This window comes from Rhinoraja longicauda, chromosome 2, assembly GCF_053455715.1.
Source record: "Rhinoraja longicauda isolate Sanriku21f chromosome 2, sRhiLon1.1, whole genome shotgun sequence".
Lineage (NCBI taxonomy): Eukaryota > Metazoa > Chordata > Chondrichthyes > Rajiformes > Arhynchobatidae > Rhinoraja > Rhinoraja longicauda.
In genome coordinates this window covers 27,604,333-27,624,989 of record NC_135954.1, presented here as the reverse complement: position 1 = coordinate 27,624,989, position 20,657 = coordinate 27,604,333, and the positions used below count along the sequence as shown (strand labels likewise).

Sequence of the window (20,657 nt, the reverse complement as noted above, 5' to 3'; positions counted from 1 at the left end):
AATAAAGACCTAGACTACGCAACCTCTCCCTATTACTCAGCTCATTAAGTCCTAACAACGTCCTCGGAAATCTTTTCTGCACTTTTTCCATATAATAACAACTTTTGTCTACTGCCTTACCACCATCTTGCACAACTCCTACACTCGATGGAAGCCATTGTGCCTTCTTCACCACCCTGACTACCTGTAATGCCACTTTTAGGGAATTATGGTATTTGCACTCCTTGGTCCCATTGCTCTACACTATCCCCAGTGCCCTACCGTTTTTTGTGTAGGCTCTAACTTGGTTTGATTTCCCAAAATACAACACCTTGCTCCTGAATTAAACGTCATTTGCCATTCCTCGACCCACTTGTCCAGCTGATCAAGATCACTATAATCTTGATAACTACCGATGTCTTGATAATCTCGATAACTACCATGACACCACCAATTGTAGTGTCATCTGCATGCTTACCAATCATACCTTGTATATTCTCATCCATATCGTTGATGTGGATGACAAACAACAATGAGCCCGGCATCAACAACCGAGGGGTGTCTCCTGACGGGGAAGAAATGGATCTAATTTATAATGCACAATTTTTTTCCCTCTTTTGCCAGAGGCATAAATTCCAAAGTAACTGTGGGCCTGGGTTTATGTAATCATCTAAAAGTGATATCTCTTCTACTGTGCTATATCATATACTGCGATAAATAATAAAGTATTCTCGATGAAAAGTGCAGAGGTGTTTTGGAACGGTGGAAATTGAACAATGAATAGTCATGAGGAGCAGTCCACACAACTATAGCAGGAGCCACTCAACCTTTCAAGCCTGCTTTATGATTCAGAATGATAATCATCCACCTCAAATGCCATATTCCTGCGTTCTCTGTGACTCATGTTGTGGAAGTGTGCTACATACAGGATTATTTGGATGGCAGGGGAATTTTAGTGCAAGGAGGTCTTGGTCAGATGATTGCTTTCACTCTACCTTGGAAGCTTCTTCTACAAAAAAAAAATCAAATGATTACTTGCTTTTGCCTGTCAAGAAATTCACAGCACTCTCAACGTAGACCTCAGTTTGATTTCCACTGGTGTCTAGTCAACATCACAAGAACCTGATAAATATTTATGCTAACCTCCGGTAGGCAGCCCAGTCACCGCAGAGAGCAGTGGCTGTGAAAAGGGGAATTGCTGGGTTTTGAACAGGAAATGGAAGAGCTCCAAATCTGCAGCCTTGCATCTGCTGGGGAGCACTTTGCCTCCCTCTTGCAAACCGTGCTTGACTATTATCAGCAGTCAACAGCTTACTCTGTAATCCACTAAAGCCAGGAGCAGATCATGTTTTGGAGTCTTGCAGTTTTTTACAGCTCGCTCAATTCCTCAATGGGTCTTGTGGGCAGCAAAACTAATAGTGGTAATTTAATGGAAATTAGTCTGAACTCTGCAGGCCCAAAAATATGATGTGATTTTTTTTTTTAGTTCAGTTGAGTTTAGAGATACAGCGTGGAAACAAACCCTTCAGTCCACCGAGTCCACGCTGACCAGCAGTCCCCGCACACTAACACTATCTTACACACATTAGGGACAATTTACAATTTTACCAAGCCAATTAACCTCCAAACCTATATGTCTTTGGAGTGCAGGGGGAAACTGGAGCTCGTGCAGAAAACCCACAATGTGTTGCAAAGAGCTTAGTTTAAAAAAAAACTTAGTAGATACTATTGAAGATCATCCATTTTAAATATTTGATGTTCAGATGGAAAATGGTGTACACAATTCCAGCGTCAATAAAATGTATACACAAGGAACTGCATATGCTGGTTTACAACAAAAAAAGGACAAAAAGTGCAGGAGTAACTCAGCAGGTGAAGCAGCATCTCTGGAGAACATGGACAGGCAACATTTTGGATTGGCACATATGAAGAAGTGTCCTGATCTGAAAGTTAATAAATGTCAGTAATGTCGATTTAGTACCTATATTAATAAAAACATGGAATAATTCCCAGCTAACATTTATCTGTATTCATTTTATAATGCATTATTTAAGGGATGCAAGTAATATTGAATTCATTAAACTGAGGAAACAACCTGTCCTTGTTGCTGTACCTGAAGCCACTTATAATCCGTACTAATGAGGTTGGCAAATTTCTTTCCCCAGAGAACCATTAGTGAAACAGATGGGTTGTAAGCAACTAATTAACATCAAAACATGCAGATGCTGGAAATCTGAAATAAAAACAGAAATGCTGGAAACACCCAACAGGTAAGACAGGGTCTATGGAAAGAGGAAGAGAGTTAATGCTTTAAGTTGAAGGCCCTTCATCAGAACGGTGAACTTGGTAGTTTCAAGGTTCTCATTAGAGACTCTTAACTTTCTTTCCAAAATAAAATCCATCTTTATTCAGAAGTTTGAAGTCAAATTCCCAGTCGCTGTTCTGGAATTCAAGGTCATATGTCTGGATCAATGATTCAGAACTTTGGGTGCTACCCCAGTAACATGACCATTGTGCTAATATAAAATAATAAAAAAATAAAACTGGAAACACTCAGCAAGCATCTGCGAAAAGAGAATCAGAGATGGTGTTCCAGGATGATGGGCTTTCGGCCTGAAATATTCATGCATTACTTTTCCCACATATGCTGCTGGACCTGCTAAATGTTTTCAGCATTTTCTGTTTCTCTTCTCATTTCTGTTTTTATTTCAGATTTTTGACATCTGCAGTTTAGGTTTTTTGGTTTTGTTTATGCTAATATACCCATGTCATGCTAAGCTACTTCAGTTATGCTGAGTTTTTGTTTCCCTTTCCAGTGTATTTCACCTAAAGGCCGAGGTTTCATGCTGGGACTGTATGACTGCCCTTGTCGAGCTGGATTCTATCGTCCCAGTGCTGTCTCACAAAAAAGCTTTGATGGTAAGTGCCTCCTGCCTGTGAAGAAATTGGACTGATTAATAATGCATGTATTTTCTTCCCTCTCTTTCCAGGGGCATGCACTTAATTCCCAAGGACCTTTGGGCATGGGTTTATGTAATCATTTAAAAGCAATATCCCATTCCTTCTCTCCCGAGATGTTGCCTGACCTGCTGAGTTACTCCAGCATTTTGTGAATAAATCCCTTGTACTGTGTTATCTGTAATTCATCCTAAGGTCAGGTAATATCTTTGAGATCTTTGATTTATATAACCAACTGAAATAAACTCCCCAACATCAAGTTAGCGTGAATTTAGGGACTAAGCAGTTTGGAGAGTGAATTGTAACAAGGTTATCTGTTCATTTATCGGTAATAATATTCTCCTTTATTGAAGTTAATAAAACATTATTTTCCAAATAAATTCAGAGTTAAAGGATGAAGAAGAAGATGGCACACTGAGAGATGACTGACTCCATTAAATTCCAATCCATAAACTTATTACAGACTTCTTAAAAAATTGTATTAGATTCAAAAACGGCACCATCACTGCATTCAAACCAATAGAAATTATTTTGACAAACCGTGGTAATAAAATCTTTTCAGTCAAAATGAGATGTAAAAATCATCAAAGAAAAATTACAAAATGTTTATGTTGTGGAACCTGGTTTAGCAGTTCAGGTCACATCTTTCTCATTTATAATTTCTTGAATTTGAAAGCACTAGGTCCCATCTCATCTTCATTTTGTGAAATCAAAATCTGATTCCCTCACTTTGCTGCCTTTCAGTTTTCTGCATGTCCAAGCTCATTGGGCCATTCTACAGGAACAAGAAAGTGTGATTTAACCCCTTGCTGTATATCGAGTCAAAAAGTCACATAGTACAGAAATAGGCCCATCAACCCAGCACATCCAAGCCAACCAAGATGCCCCATCTGTGCTTTTCCCACTTACCCATGATTGGCCCATCTATATACTAAAACTCTCGTTTGTTTGTTTGTTCCTGAACTACAGCCAAAACGGTACACGATAGTGCTACAATTTTAGGCCCACCTTACTCACCGTCGTCCCTTTGGGTGAAGGTGAGGGGAGGGGGGGAGAGGAGGGGTGGAGGGGGGATGGGGGGGAGGGGAGGAGAGGGTGCTGCACCAATGCAGAAGTTTGGTCCAATTGGTCGAGTATTCCTCTAAACCTTTCTTATCCAAGTGCCTGTCAAAATGTTTTGTAAATGTTATTTTGCATACCTCAACTACTTTATCTGTCAACTTGTTCAACTACTTCATCTGTACAACTCCTCCCCCTTCTCCGTGGGGTAGACTGAGACTGACTCTCCCCCCCCTCCCTCCCCCCTCCAATCTTTGCATATCCCCAATCCTTTCCATGTCACTTTAATTTCATGTTTCATGGATTTTGTGTTTTTATGACTGTTGGCAGATCAATTTCCCTCCTGGGATAAATTTCCCTCCTGGGTCCTTTTCAGAATGGCAGGCAGTGACTAGTGGGGTACCGCAAGGCTCAGTGCTGGGACCCCAGTTATTTACAATATATATTAATGATTTGGACGAGGGAATTGAATGCAACATCTCCAGGTTTGCGGATGACACGAAGCTGGGGGGCAGTGTTAGCTGTGAGGAGGATGCTAGAAGGCTGCAACGTGACTTGGATAGGTTAGGTGAGTGGGCAAAGGCATGGCAGATGCAATATAATGTGGATAAATGTGAGGTTATCCACTTTGGTGGCAAGAACAGGAAAGCAGACTATTATCGGAATGGTGGCCGATTAGGAGAAGGGGAGATGCAACGAGATCTAGGTGTCGTGGTACACCAGTCATTGAAAGTAGGCATGCAGGTGCAGCAGGCAGTGAAGAAAGCAAATGGTTGTTGGCATTCATAGCGAGGGGATTTGAGTATAGGAGCTGGGAGGTTCTGCTGCAGTTGTACAGGGCATTGGTGAGACCGCACCTGGAGTATTGCGTACAGTTTTGGTTTCCTAATCTGAGGAGAGACAGTCTTGCCATAGAGGGAGTACAGAAAAGGTTCACCAGATTGATTCCTGGGATGGCGGGACTTTCATATGAAGAAAGACTGGATAGACTCGGCTTGTACTCACTGAAATTTAGAAGATTGAGGGGGGATCTTATAGAAACTTACAAAATTCTTAAGGGGTTGGACAGGCTAGATGCAGGAAGATTGTTCCCGATGTTGGGGGAGTCCAGAACAAGGGGTCACAGTTTAAGGATAAGGGGGAAATCTTTTAGGACCGAGATGAGAAAGTTTCTTTTCACACAGAGAGTGGTGAATCTGTGGAATTCTCTGCTACAGAGGGTAGTTGAGGCCAGTTCATTGGCTATATTTAAGAGGGAGTTAGATGTGGCCCTTGTGGCTAAAGGGATCAGTGGGTATGGAGAGAAGGCAGGTACAGGATACTGAGTTGGATGATGAGCCATGATCATATTGAATGGCGATGCAGGCTCGAAGGGCCAAATGGCCTACTCCTGCACCTATTTTCTATGTCTATGTCTATTTAAAGTTGGAGAAGTCAATGTTAATACCGCTGGGATGCAAGCTGCCCAGGCGAAATATGAGGTGCTGTTCCTCCAATTTCCGGTGGGCTTCACTATGGCATTGGAGGAGGCCCATGACAGAAAGGTCAGACTGGGAGTGGGAGGGGGAGTTGAAGTGCTCAGCCACCGGGAGATCAGGTTGGCTAAGGACATTATGTTACAGTTGGTTAAGACGTTGGTGAGGTTGCACTTGGTGTATTGTGTCCAGTTATGGTCACCCTGCTATAGGAAAGATCCTGTAAGCTGGAAAGGAAACAGAAAAGATTTACAAGGATGTTATCAGGACTTGGGGGCCTGAGCTTCAGAGAGATGTTGCGCACAGGAGGCTGAGGAGTGATCTTACAGAGATGCGTAAAATTATGGGAGGAAGAGATAGGGTGAATGCACAGTCTTTTACCCAGGATATGGGAACAAAGAACGAGAGGGGACAGGTTTAAGGTGATTGGGGAAAGAAGTAATAGGAACTTGAAGGGGAACATTTTCACACATTAGGTGTTCGGTATATAGAACGATACGATACGATAGAACTTTATTGATTGAAAGCAAAAAAAACTACAAAATCATCGTAGGTTTTACTAATTAACCATATACAGTTTTGAAAACAGTATTTTCTTACCTATATGGAGAAACACTGGAAAAAAACGGATGAAACGAAGGTTTGTTTACATGGAGCAGATGAGCTGGTGACAATTCTATCCCCCCGCGACCTATGACCTGTGCATGCTCAGTTGGAATACCAAACTCGCTTATTCTTGATAACTATCTGCACTGTCCACAATACCACCGTTTTTAATGTCATCTGCAAACTTACTAACCCTGCCTTTTACATTCTCATCCAAATCGTGGATGACACACAACAATGGGCCCAGCACCAGCACCAGCACCTGACAGGAGCCTCCTGGCTGGGATGAAATTGGCCTGATCAATAATGTATGTTTCCTTTCCACCACTCTGTTGCCAAGGGAATAGGCTTAATTCTAAAGTACCTTACTGATCATTCCTTATACATTCTCATCCAAATCGTTGATATGTGAGGAATTAGAGGCATTGATTAAGTTAATGCTAATGCGTGGTTTGAAGCAGTTATCGCTTCAAAGGGAAGAGGGCAGCATGGCTGGCAGTGAGAAATGCATGAAGAAAGCAGAGCACCAAAGACTCTGCTTTATCCTCAGGTTAATATCAAGGGTCATTGAGATAACAATAAAGGGATCTGGAAACACTTGGGGGTGATTCTAGGCTCTACAAGAATGCACAATGGGGGTTTATGCAAACTGAGAGAGAAATTCAGGAGAATAATGTAATAAAATTTATAAATTGTGGTCAAATGGAGTCCTGACTTAACTGGACCTTCAGTTCTGCTGTCTGAGTTGGTCACTGAGATGCACTGAAGAAATTTAATGGAGGCTCTGTATAAAATATATATAATTTATAAAAATTATACATAATTCTGCTTAAAATCTTGCTTTGGTCCTTAATAGTTCCAGACATGAATGAAATAAATGATTTCAATGATTCAGGATGAACTGAATATATTATTATATAATCATCATGGTGAAAACTTGACATGCAGTTTTCCCTCACAGAATATTCTAGTAGGTTTCACGGAATCACAGAAGGAAGCTATTCCAAAAGAAAACTGCTGGAGGAACTCAGCAGGTCAGGCAGCATCTGGGAAGGAAGTGGACAGATGACGTTTCTTCCGACTCTTTGTCTTTTGCTCAAGAATGCAGCATCTGCAGTTTCTTATGTCTCCATTTACCTGATTATCTCTGTAGCAACTGTGCATGAGCAAAGCAACTCTCTGCCTTTGTAAAAAAACAAACAATGTGCTGGAGGACTTATGTCTGAAGAAGGGTCTCGACCCGAAACGTCACCCATTCCTTCTCTCCCGAGATGCTGCCTGACCTGCTGAGTTACTCCAGCATTTTGTGAATAAATCGATTTGTACCAGCATCTGCAGTTATTTTCTTATACTGCTGGAGGAACTTAGCAGGTCAGACATCATCTGTGGAGGGAAATGGACCGATAACTTTTCGAGTTGTGATTCCTCTTCAGACTGAAGGGTTCCGACCCGAAAAGTCTTCTGTGTGTTTGTAGAGGGGTCTAAACCTGAAACGTTGTCAAAGAAGGTCTTGACCAGAAACATTGTCTGTCTGTTTCCCTCCACAGATGCTGCCTGACCCACTGAGTTCCTCTAGCCCCTTGTTTTTTCCTCAAGATTCCAGCATCTGCAGTGCCTTGAGTCTCTCTATGCATGAGGGTTAAAGTTAAGATAAAGATAGAAAAATCATTGTTTCCAGAAACTTTCCAGGGCCCTTTTAAATGCTGCTGTCGAGCAGCACAACATTCATAACTTTAATATATTCTATTTTCATAAATTCACAGACAGGTTTCCACTGCAAAATATCCCACAGAAACGATACATAACATTTACATGAAATGTCTGCTATTCAGAAGAATATATTGAGCATTTACTTTTATTTTTTTTCTGACTTTGCAAGTAGTGCTATGAAACTACCAGGGAGTCTGTAACATAAGCATGAGGCTTATGTAGAGAAATTAAGGAATCAGGAACTCCACGTCTACAAGCAGATTCTACCTTCAAATGCCAACCATCTGCAATTGTTCACACACCTCATTATTTTTGCATAGTTTGGGGCAGTGGAGTGTCACAGCTGGTAAAGCACTGACCTAGGTTTAGTTCTGATCTCCAGTGCTGTCTGTGTGGAGTTTGCCTGTTCCATCTGTGACTGTGTGGGTTTCCTCTCATACCTCAGAGGTAGGCGAATTAGTAGGTTAATTAGCCATTAAGAGTGTGGTTGGACAGCATAGAAACAGGCCCTTTGTCTACCAAGTGAATAACAGGGGATTAGACTGAGATTGATGGTAACTAATTTACTTTACAGATTCATTGCTGCGCTGGTAAACCCACAGGAGCAAAGGTTGGGGAATTCAGCCCATTTTTACTGGTGGGGAAATGCTAGCACTGGTGCCTGGACAACTTTCAGAACAAAGCCAAGTGGCTCCAGAATCATCACAGTTATGTTTCTATACAGGCATTTGGAGCTTATTCATTCAGCTCGAGTTTTAACCGGACTCATTGCATGTAATGGGAACAGGGCCAGATGTGAAAATTGAGGTGTCCATCATAAAAGATCACCCAAAAATAGAATTTTCATCAGGTCGATACCACACCCTACAAGTCTGGACTCCACTTGAAAGAACAGTGCAAAACAGCCTGAAGAATCTATTAACACATGTAGGAAGGAACTGCAGATGCTGGTTTAAACTGAAGATAGACCCTTCTTCAGACTCACAGTCAGGGAAACGAGAGATGTAGGTGGTGATACAGAGAGAGAGATACAGAACCAGTGAATGAAAGATATGCAAAAAAGTACCGATGATGAACGAAACAGGCAATTGTTAGCTGTGGGCTAGGTGACAACGAGTTACAGACAATGAGGTTCAACAAGATGACTTAGAAGCTAGTACGACTTGGGTGGGGGAGGGATGGATCGAGAGGGAATGCAAGGGTTACTTGAAGTTAGAGAATCAATATTCATACCGCTGGGTTGTAATCTGCCCAAGAGAAATATGAGGTGCAGTTCCTTCAATTTGCATTTGGCCTCACTCTGACAATGGAGGAGGCTCAGGACAGAAAGGTCAGTGTGGGAATAGGAAGGGGAATTAAAGTGTTTGGTAACCGGGAGATCAGGAAGATCCAGGCGGACTGAGCGAAGGTGTTCAGCAGAATGATCGCCCAGTCTACTTTTGGTCTCGTCGATGTATAGGAGTCCACATCTTGAACAAAGGATACAGTAGATGAGATTGGTGCAAGTGAACCTCTGCCTAATTTTTCACATCTGGCCGATGGTTAGAAAAATATAAAGATTTATGTTTGAATCAAAATTCCCCAAATAATTTAAAATTAGACCATGAAAAGCTGCAAAAGCAAACACCAATTAAATGCAGGCACCAACATCAAGTAAACAAACAATAATGAGAGCAATTAACAAGCTCGACTTAACTCCTCTCCACACTGCTGCCACTATTATCAAAGGAATTACTGTTCCGGTGTAATTTCAACATGCAGTTTTCCCAGCTTGGGAAATGGGAAATCTGTGGAGTTTGCCATCATTGAACTCCTTTAGCAGCTCACCAACTGGAGATATTCCAGGGCATAAAGTTGCACGTTAGCCCATGCTTAGGGTTAGCTCTGAAATGGACTCATCTGTCAACAGTTCCAAGTGGACCCCAGAAGAATATGGGCGGCACAGTGGCACAGCAGTAGAGTTGGTGCCATATAGCGCCAGAGACCACGGGTTTGATCCTGACTCTGGGTGCTGTCCGTAAGGAGGTTGTACCTTCTCCCTGTGATCTCATGGGTTTTCTCCGGGATCTCCAGTTTCTTCCCACACTCCAAAGACGTACAGGTTTGTAGGTTAATTATCGGTACAAATTATATAATATTTTCAAATATAGTGTGTAGGATAGTGTCAGTGTATGGGATGATCGCTGGTCGGCGCGGACTCGGTGAGCCAAAAAACATGTTTCTGCGCTGTATCTCTAAACTAAACTAAGCTAAACTAAACTAAACTAATATCTACCCCAATAATCAATGGCTTGAGTTGTCCTCTGAACAGAAGTACATGAGATGCTGGAAGCTCAAGGTTGGTAAAATAGAGGTTGCATATACAGTCTGCCCCATGCTTCAGGGTACATTTATTGCTGGATAATGCAAGTAAAAGACAAGGAAAAAGCACCAGATGTCGGAACTTTTGGAAGCTCCTCAGTGCATGTGGGCACGGACTGTGCTCATGTGGAGTTAGAAAGGGCAAATAAAACATGCTAGAAATCTGAAAACATTACGGTGTTGCAGATAGTAGAGCTTCTGCCTCACCGTGCCAGAGACCTGGGTTTAATAATGAGCTCGGTCCTACCTGGGTTCAATCCTGACCTCTGTCGTAACTGTGTTGAGTTTGCACGTTCTCCCTGTAACTATCTAAGTTTCTCCTGGTGCTAAGATTTCCTCCCAGGAGGAAATGGTGTGGAAATGGTGGTGCAACCTGTGGCTTGAAGTGAAGGGAAATGTGATCAATGTAGGATTAGTGTAATCTGGACTGATGGTCAATGTGGACTCAATGGGCTGAAGGGCCTGTTTACAGCAGGGAGATAATTCAGGCTTGTTAATTGCCTTCATTATTGTTTATTTAATTAATGTTTAATTGGTGTTTGCACTTGTAGCTTCAGATCTTTTAATTTCAAATTATTTCGGTAATTTTAATTCAAACATTCATCTTTATTTTTTGTAACTGGTCATAAGTGTTTCATAAGTATTTGTTAATGTGAAAGGCATTCACAAATAGTTCTAACCACAAAACCTTTGATTCCATGATTCTATGACTCAAAAATAGAAAGAGATAGTGTTAATGTATGGGGATCACTGGGCGGCACGGACATGGAGGGCCGAAAAGGCCTGTTTCCGGCTGTATATATATGATATGATATGATATGATATGCAAGGAGATCAGGTTTTCTGGACTCTGATAAAGGATGCATACCAGAAATAGCATCACTTGTCCCTTTCGTTGACACACCTGTCCTGTAAAATTGGAGCACTCTTAATCGTCGTCATCGTGGCTATCGCTTGAGGTCGAGGATGATGGTCCACGTTCCGATGTCAGAACGAAGACGCCTGTGCGTGTCTTTGTTTAACGGGTACTTGATGTTGCACTCCAAGAAGCACATGGTCCTTCACAAATCAATCAAGTAATTCCAATGGCAACGGAGATGAGGAAGAACTTTTTCAGTCAGAGAGTGGTGAAGGTGTGGAATTCTCTGCCTCAGAAGGCAGTGGAGGCCAGTTCGTTGGATGCTTTCAAGAGAGAGCTGGATAGAGCTCTTAAGGATAGTGGAGTGAGGGGGTATGGGGAGAAGGCAGGAACGGGGTACTGATTGAGAGTGATCAGCCATGATCGCATTGAATGGCGGTGCTGGCTCGAAGGGCTGAATGGCCTACTCCTGCACCTATTGTCTATTGTCTATTGTCTATAAGACGATTGGAGCTGATAGATTTGTTGCAGCCTTCTTCTGCCTTCACAGCTGTTGAGTTCAGGATAACTTTGTCCGCTTGGTCTGCCGTTGAGGTCTTGTACGTTGGATCGTTCCTAGTCTGGACCCTCATCCTCAACCTTACTGCCATGGGTGGCCCTACCAGAAGCTAGTGCTTCCGATGGCATCACTCTCTGAATCACGGGGGCATGCATGCCTCTTCACCACTACAAGGTGGACGGTCCGAAGAGAACTCTTAATAATGGTCAATCCAATAAACAATAATAATACCTTCTTCCAGATTAGGCTAATTTCTCCTTACTATCTGCCCCAGTGATATTTATACCCTTGTGTCCACTACCCCACTGTGGTCAGAGATTATCATGAAAAGTTCACACAAGAAGTGAGATGTAAAGAAACCCTAATGCTATATTTGGATACCATATCTTGTTGTTCAAGCAGTTTTATGATTGGTTAAGACAGTGATCTATAATTTAAGAATTCCAAACTTTTCAAAATGTATTGGAGTTTATCATAAGGAAAAGGCATTGTACTGCAAAAGTCTGTGAAGGAGCAAAGAGATTCATAAGAACTTGAAGAAGAGTTTGCAATGGAAAACTTCAAATAAAACTGCAGAATCAAAAGGTGTAGAGAAACATGAGAAAGTGTGATGCCACACCCCACAACATTGCAAAGTGCTTTTGTCGATCAGTACACAGGGACAAAGGAATGGGAGGATCAGGTTATTTAGTCCCTCGGTAATTTTGATTGATTGATTGGTAGATACTTTATCCTCACATGTACATGGTGTAGTGAAATTATTTTGGGTACAATACACAAATATGCAATGAGTCACATGTATAGGGCGCTGACAAAGTTATAAAGGTATTTCATAACATCCCGATGGTCCCTCTTCCCATTGCCCCCTCCCCCCTTTCCCCCTTCCCCCCTTCCCCCTCCCCTAAGTCCCTCTTTGATCTTGGTGGCTGTCTCACTCTGGTTCCCTCTCTGTTCTCAGCGTCCCCCGTCCCCCCTCAACCACATCCCTCTAGACACCCCATGCCGAGATCTGTATTCTCGGCAGCCCCCCCACGCCAGGTCCCTCCTTGTTCTCAGTGGTGCGTCCTCAACCGACCGCCCGGACTCACATGGCCCATCCTCGACCGACCGACCACTGGCACTCACTGTTTTTCCATTTAGTGAAAATTATTCAGATAAGGATTGTAACTTGCTTCCAAATTGTGAGGTGGACAATCCAGGATTAGTATGGTCTGGAGCATCCACATTTCAGGAACTGTCATCTGAAATATCAACTTGCCCATGCTGACTAAGGTGGCACATCTACACTGGTCAATCTTCCTCCACTTGACCCATAACCCTATAAACCTTTCCTATCCATGTACTTGTCCAACTGTCTTTTATATGTTGTCATAGTACCTGTCTCAACTACCCCCTTTGGCAGCTCGATCCATATATCCACCACTGCCTGTGTGAAAAAGTTGCCCCTTAGGTTCCTGTTAAATCTTTCCCCTCTCTTCCCCTACTCTGGATAAAGACCATGTGCATCTAACCTGGCGGCAATTCTGCAACAGTGACTGAGGTTGATTTTATGTTTAGAAATTTGTTTGCTCTGATCAATAAAATGTATTGTGTGGGAGAAAACCGGCTTAACCTGGAATGAACCAATTACCTGGCCCATTTCTGGATGTGCAAACATCAACGGAAATCCATCCATAATTCCAGCACCATATCCTGGAATAACAATCACCCAGAAGATATCAAGTGTATAATATCAATATATTATACTAAATTTCACTGCCACCATTTCCCCTGATAAAAATCTTCTTAAAGGGCTCACATTCCCAATTTATTCTTTGTTCTTCACTGAGATCTGTCATCTTTTGTGAGCTCAAATACTGCCTCACATTTGTACCTAGACTGCTTTGTTAACCAAGGTGAAAGTAATGGTTACTCCCAGGTACCCATGCTGCTCACTCTACATTACGGAGGTCACACAAACTCCATATAAAATGAAATAATTCATCCTTCAGACCGCACCTGGAGTACTGTGTGTAGTTTTGGTCTCCAAATTTGAGGAAGGATATTCTTGCTATTGAGGGCGTGCAGAGTAGGTTCACTAGGTTAATTCCCGGAATGGCGGGACTGTCGTATGTTGAAAGACTGGAGCGGCTAGGCTTGTATACACTGGAATTTAGAAGGATGAGAAGGGATCTTATCGAAACATATAAGATTATTAAGGGATTGGACACATAGAGGCAGGAAACATGTTCCCAATGTTGGGGGAGTCCAGAACAAGGGGCCACAGTTTAAGAATAAGGGGTAGGCCATTTAGAACAGAGATGAGGAAAAACCTTTTCAGTCAGAGAGTTGTAAATCTGTGGAATTCTCTGCCTCAGAAGGCAGTGGAGGCCAATTTTCTGGATGCTTTCAAGAGAGAGCTAGATAGAGGTCTTAAAGATAGCAGAGTCAGGGGGATTTATTCACAAAATGCTGAACTCAGCAGGTCAGGCAGCATCTCGGGAGAGAAGGAATGGGTGACGTTTCAGGTAGAGACCCTTCTTCAGACTGAGTCAGGGGGTATGGGGAGAAGGCAAGAACGGGGTACTGATTGTGAATGATCAGCCATGATCACATTGAATGGCGGTGCTGGCTCGAAGGGCCGAATGGCCTACTCCTGCACCTATTGTCTATTATCTATTGCCTTCCTGAAACCCATAGGAACTGTCAGGGCAGACACTGGCATTTTCTTGCATTTTCAGACATCCCATGAACAGTGAGGCCTGTTTGGAGCATCTGGTTGTGGTGCTGGATAGTCTCAGTGATTAGTTTGCATTTTTCTGCAGGCACAGAAAATGCCTGTTCAGGACCCTTTAACCCATTGAGAGTACTCTCCCAACTCTTCCATCCCTGCAACGGCCATTAATCAAGTAGCAACACTTTCAAATAGCCAGAAGAGTGTTGCTTGTATTGTAGAATGCCACTTTAAGAGGTGGCTGCAACGATCGCACTTGCTGGAAGCAAATAACCGAGAGAACTTGCAACAATGACAACCTGACCACAGTTCTGCAAACTTCTTGCTCTGTAAGTGACTTTCACAGAGAGCTTTAGGGCAATCTACACATTGTTGTAAAAGGTAGTTATGTGATGTGTCTCTGCACTCTTCTGGGGAAACTACCACAACCTTGATGAGGAAAAGCCACTGCAGTGTTCATCCTAATTTGCGTTTCTTCACTCTTTTTGTAGACACTTTTCTCATTTAAAAATTGACTTTTGTGCGAGACATCTACCTCCTCCGTTGCTTTACCCATTGACTCCAAATCACTGACTGGAATAATGTTGTCAATTGACACCCCGTGAAATGAAAATGGCAAAACAATACAAAAGGAAGAAAATGAAAAATAAATACGGAAAAGCATAGAATAGAGAACATAGAACAACAGAGAGGATTTCAGTATAGGAGTAAAGTGGTTCTTCTGCAGTTGTATAGAGCCCTGGTAAAACCACATCTGGAATATTGTGTACTGTTTAGGTCTCCTAATTTGAGGAAGGACTTCCTTGTAATTGAGGCAGTGCAGCGTAGGTTCACGAGATTGATCCCTGTGATGGAGGGACTGTCATATGAGGAAAGATTGAAAAGACTAGGCTTGTATTCACTGGAATTTAGAAGGATGAGAGGGGATCTTATAGAGACATATAAAATTATAAAAGGACTGGACAAGCTAGATGCAGGAAAAATGTTCCCATTGTTGGGGGAGTCCAGAACCAGGGGCCACAGTCTTAGAATAAAGGGGAGGCCATTTAAAACTGAGGTGAGAAGGAACTTTTTCACCCAGAGAGTTGTGAATTTGTGGAATTCTCTGCCACAGAGGGCAGTGGAGGCCAAATCACTGGATGAATTTAAGAGAGAGTAAGATAGAGCTCTAGGGGCTAGTGGAATCAGGGGATATGGGGAGAAGTTGGGCACAGGTTACTGATTGTGGATGATCAGCCATGATCACAATGAATGGTGGTGCTGGCTCGAAGGGCCGAATGGCCTCCTCCTGCACCTATTTTCTATGTTTCTATGTAACATAGCACAGGGGCAGGCACCTTGTCCCAAAATATCTGTGATAAACACGATGCCAATTGACACTAATCTCCTCTGCATGCAAGTGATCCATATCCCCCCAATCCCTGCATATCCATGCACCTATCTAAAAGCCTCCTAAATGCCACTATTGTATCTGCGTTAACCACCACCCCTTCCAGTGTGTTCCACGCGCCCACCACGCTTTGTGCAAAAAAACACAAATCTCCTTTAAACATTGCCTCTCTCACCTTAAAGCTATGCCCACTAGTCCTTGCCATTTCCACCGTGGAATAAAGATTCTGACTGTGTACCCTATCTATGCATCCCATAATTTCATATACTTCGAACGGGTCTCCCCTCAACCTTTGACATTCCAGTGAAAACAATCCAAGTTTGTCCAAGTGTATACGAAAGAACTGCTGATGTTGGTTTAAACTGAAGATAGACACAAAATACTGGAATAACTGAATGGATCAGGCAGCATCTCTCGAGAAAAGGAATAGGTGACGCTTCGGGTCAGAACCCTTTATTAGACTACAGCAAAGCCTCTTCAGACTTCAGTCTGAAGAAGGGTTCCGACATGAAACGTCACCTGTTCCTTTTCTCCAGAGATGCTGCCTGACCCACTGAGTTACTCCAGCATTTTGTGTCTATTCAAGTTTGTCCAACCTCTTCTTGTAGGTTATACTCTCAAATCCAGGCAGCATTTTGTTCAAACTCATCTGCACCTTGTTCAAAGCCTCCATACTTCCTGCAATGGAATTGGAATATAGAACATACAACAGAACAGCAATGTTTGTGCCGAACGTGATGCCACATTAATCAGATCCCATCTACCTGTACATGATCCATCTCCTTCTATTCCCTGCACTCCCATGTGCCTATCTAAATACCTCTTAAATGTCATATCATATCTGCCTCCACCACCACCCATAGTAATATGTTCCAGGCCCCCACCACTCTCTGTGTAAAAATGTTTGCTCCGCACATTAAACGTTCCCCCTCTCACCTTGTAGTTATGCCCTCTAGCGTTGGGCATTTCTACACTGGGAAAAAAGGTTCTGACTGTCTACCCTAACTTTGTCTCTCATAATTTTATATACTTCCATCAACCTCAGCCTTCGACATTCCAGAGAAAGCAATCCAACCTCTCTCTGTAGCTGAGATCCTATAATCCAGGCAGCATTCTGGTAAAGATAGACACAAAATGCTGGAGTAACTCAGCATGACAGGCAGCATCTCTGGAGAGAAGGAATGGGTGATGTTTTGGGTTGAAACCATTCTTTAAACTGAGAGTCAGGGGAAAGGGTAAACCTCCTCTGCCCTCTTTCCAATGCCTCCACATCTTTCCTGCAAAGATGCGATCAGAACTGCATGCAATACTCCAAATGCAGCCTAACCAACGTCCTACAGAACTGCATCAGGACTTCCTGAGACCCCATATTCAGTCCCTAGCATTGAAGGCAAGTGTGCCATATGCTTTCAACGGACTCCCAGATCCCTCTGTATATCAGTGCTATTAAGGGTCTTGTCATTAATTGTATACTTTCCACGTACATTCAACCTCCCACGGTTGAATGGGAGTTTCCCGTGTACATTCAACCACCTCACACTTGTGACATACAGCATTGAGTGGAGAAAGACCCTTCAGTGACTGACCAAGTAAAGACAGGAGTGAGCAAAGTTGGGAAGCCTGAGTAAGCAAGCCAGTTAATATGTTCATTGCCCATTAATACATTTCCTGATGTGGAAATGTAATTACTTTTTAAATATCTTCTGTCTGGAGAGTTTATTTCCCCAGAAAAATGAGTACATTGCACTGTTTGTGCCTTAGTGAGATATGTTCATCTCCACTTTCCAGAAGTCTGTATTTAATGGCCACACATTTTGGGAGCTAGATTAAGTGGCAACCTTTGGTTTATATTGCAAATTAATTGCATCAGCCAAAGTAGTTTGAATTATGAATTTCTCTTATCAGTCTGCCATGCCCCACTTTCTTCTGGACCCACCTGACTCGATAAATTCTCCTTGAGCTTGTATAGAGTTGTACAGTCATAGAGCTATACAACATAGAAACAGACCATTCGGCCTACCTTGTCCATGCTGACCAAGTTGGCATACTGGGCTAGTCTAATTTGCTTGCATTTGGCTCACAGTCCTCTAAACTCTTCCTATCTGTCCAAATGTCTTTTAAAAGTTGTAATTGTATCTACTTTTATAGCTTCCTCTGGCACTCATTGTAGATACCCTTTGAGTAATTACTTTGTGCCTGTGTTTTCCCTTAAATCTCACCCTCTCATCTTAAGTATATGCCCTCTGGTTTTAATATCCTCTCCACTTGGAAAAAGACTTTGACCATCCACTTCATCCATGTTCCTCATAATTCAAGGAGACAATAAGGTTCACCCCCCCAATAAGGTTGCACCTCAGCCTCTTATACTCCAAAGAAAAAGGTCCCAGCCAATCCAACCTCTCACACAAGTCTATGAATCTCTTCTGCACCCTTTCCAACTTAAAGACATCATAGAATCATAGAGCCATAGAGTGATCTGCAATTTGAAAGGGAGAAGGTTAAATCAGAAGTGTCAGTGTTGCAGTTAAACAAAGGGGACTATGAAGGCATGATAGAGGAGCTGGCCAAGGTCGACTGGAAAAGGATCCCAGCAGGAATGACGGTGGAACAGCAATGGCAGGAATTTCTGGGCATAATCCGGAAGACGCAGGATCATTTCATTCCAAAGAGGAAGAAAGATTCTAAGGGGAGTAAGAAGCAACCGTGGCTGACAAGGGAAGTTAGGGATGGAATAAAACTAAAAGAAAAGATGTATAACATAGCAAAGAGTAGTGGGAAGTCAGAGGATCGGGAAACTTGCAAAGGACAACAGAAGGTAACAAAGAGAGCAAAACGGGATGAAAAGATGAAGTATGAGGATAAGCCTGCCAAGAATATAAAGAAGGATGGTAAAAGCTTCTTTAGATATGTTTATTTTATTTAAAAATTATCTTTATTGAGCCATCAAAAAATGGGCACAGAATATGTTGCCATATCCAAACTAGTTTTTTTCAAAATGTACATATCAAAGCAGAACATTTGAGTATTATACAAACAATATGGATGGGCATGTTTATAAAAACAACATCAGAAAAATAAATAATGGGAAAAAAAAGTAAATAATAAAAATTAAAATAAATAAATACATAAGTAAAGTGCAGAAGGCGACTACAGTACATAGGGAACAGTTCAGTGCAAACCTTCTAACTCTCTTGTCCTCTATCCCTTACTTACTCATAATTTCATTAAAATGGATGGGTTAGAGTGTAGATAGGTTTGTGTATGTCAAGTCAAGTCAATTTTATTTGTATAGCACATTTAAAAACAACCCACGTTGACCAAAGTGCTGTACATCTGATTAGAAAGAAAAAAAAAGAAACATACAGTGGCAGGCAGCCAAACACAACGGCGCGGCCATCTTGTTGAGGCCAGTTCATTGGCTATATTTAAGAGGGAGTTAGATGTGGCCCTTGTGGCTAAAGGGATCAGGGGGTATGGAGAGAAGGCAGGTACAGGTTACTGAGCTGGATGATCATGTCAATATTCTTCTATGCAAGAAATGACACAAATGGTTGCCAGATTTTATTGATCTAAAACAGAGATAACTAACTCCCTTGAACAAGACTGCTTAGAACAGCAAGCATTGGAATTAGGTTTTCTGCATTAGCAACAAAAGTTCTCACATTGCTGGCCTCCGAAAGTAGTACTTAAAAGGTCAAAACCAACACTTTCTGCCAGTGGAATAGAGATCCTCAGATAACAGATAGAAAATTGTATTTCAGAGGGAAATTGGGAACAGAATAATTGTGTTTTGTTCAGTTTAGTTATCAGAAAATTCAATGAAAATATGACATGCAAAGAAATGTTCTAATGTGCTGAGTATCCCTTATTATTTTAGCAAAGGATGGATGCATTCATTGTAAAGGTCTGAGGATTTGGAGATTGATTCAAGTAAGGACAAAGGTTACAATGTTACACCATCTGTATCCTGTGGGAAAGATACAAAACAAAGTGCATTATGTGGGGGTTAAGGCAAGAAGAAGTGTGTCACCACATTGTAAAAGTCAATGGAAAGTAAGATCAATCTAAGAACATTGTACATGTCCCATGATACCTTTGAACAGAAGGATTTCTATCTTCAAAAACGCTTTCTCAAATAGAATAGACTGTTTTGTTGTCAAAGTAACGAATTCTCTTTATGCTCCACTGAAGATGAACCTTACATGTTTGTTCGACTCCTGTTTCCAAGTTTTGTTTTCCAAGTCTTGTTCATGTTTCGACAACAGAACTTCATTCATTTTACTGTTTAATTCCCTAATCTACTTTATGGTGAAAAATTGTCGGTCTTTTGGATTTTCTTCGCGATCGCACCTTCCCTTTTGTGATTGGAAATGGTGAGTGGTCCATCGGGTTGTCACGTAGACAACCGTCTGGTCGTCACATAGTTTAGCAGCTGAACTCTGCCATGTAAACTGGTCATGACAGCCGGCAGCAGCTTTGAGCACTGAGACAAGGGAAGGCACAAGGTTGAGAAACTGGCCTCAGCACAAGGAACTGAACGTTGGAGGTACAGAGGATGGAGAAATGAACTAGCACATTTCAGAAAGACACTGTAGGTTCCTTCCATAAACATGGGCTTAGAAATTCACCTTTGTAGGTGTAGATTGTAGATTTAAGTTTAAAACAAGAATCTTTAAATCAACACCATGAATTTAGTATTCCAATGGAGATTATTTGAGGGAATCCTAATTTCATGGCCATGGGCCATTAAAATCCAAACAGCTCTAATCTGTACTGTTTGGTGACTTTTGGGAACCCTCCATGCTGAGTTCAGTGGTAATTCCACTGGAGTCCTGGTACATGTGCTGCAAGGGAACTTCCTCATGCTCTCAACGTGCCAGAACTCTAGTGATATCTACAAGGTATGGAACTTAGGACAAGATCCCGACAAGCCTCAAGTACCACTATTTAAGGTATTTATTTCACAAAATGCTGGAGTAACTCAGCAG

The 20,657-nt window shown here is 42.1% G+C and overlaps 1 protein-coding gene across 1 annotated transcript in view; it reads left to right on the top strand.

Annotated features, from left to right (window-relative positions):
- gpr158a (G protein-coupled receptor 158a) overlaps positions 1–20,657 on the top strand; it is a 445,865-nt gene that overhangs the window by 237,009 nt on the left and 188,199 nt on the right. Inside the window, exon 3 of the mRNA XM_078416117.1 lies at positions 2,796–2,898. Coding sequence (XP_078272243.1) covers positions 2,796–2,898 — 103 coding nt within the window. The remainder of the gene's footprint in view (positions 1–2,795; positions 2,899–20,657) is intronic.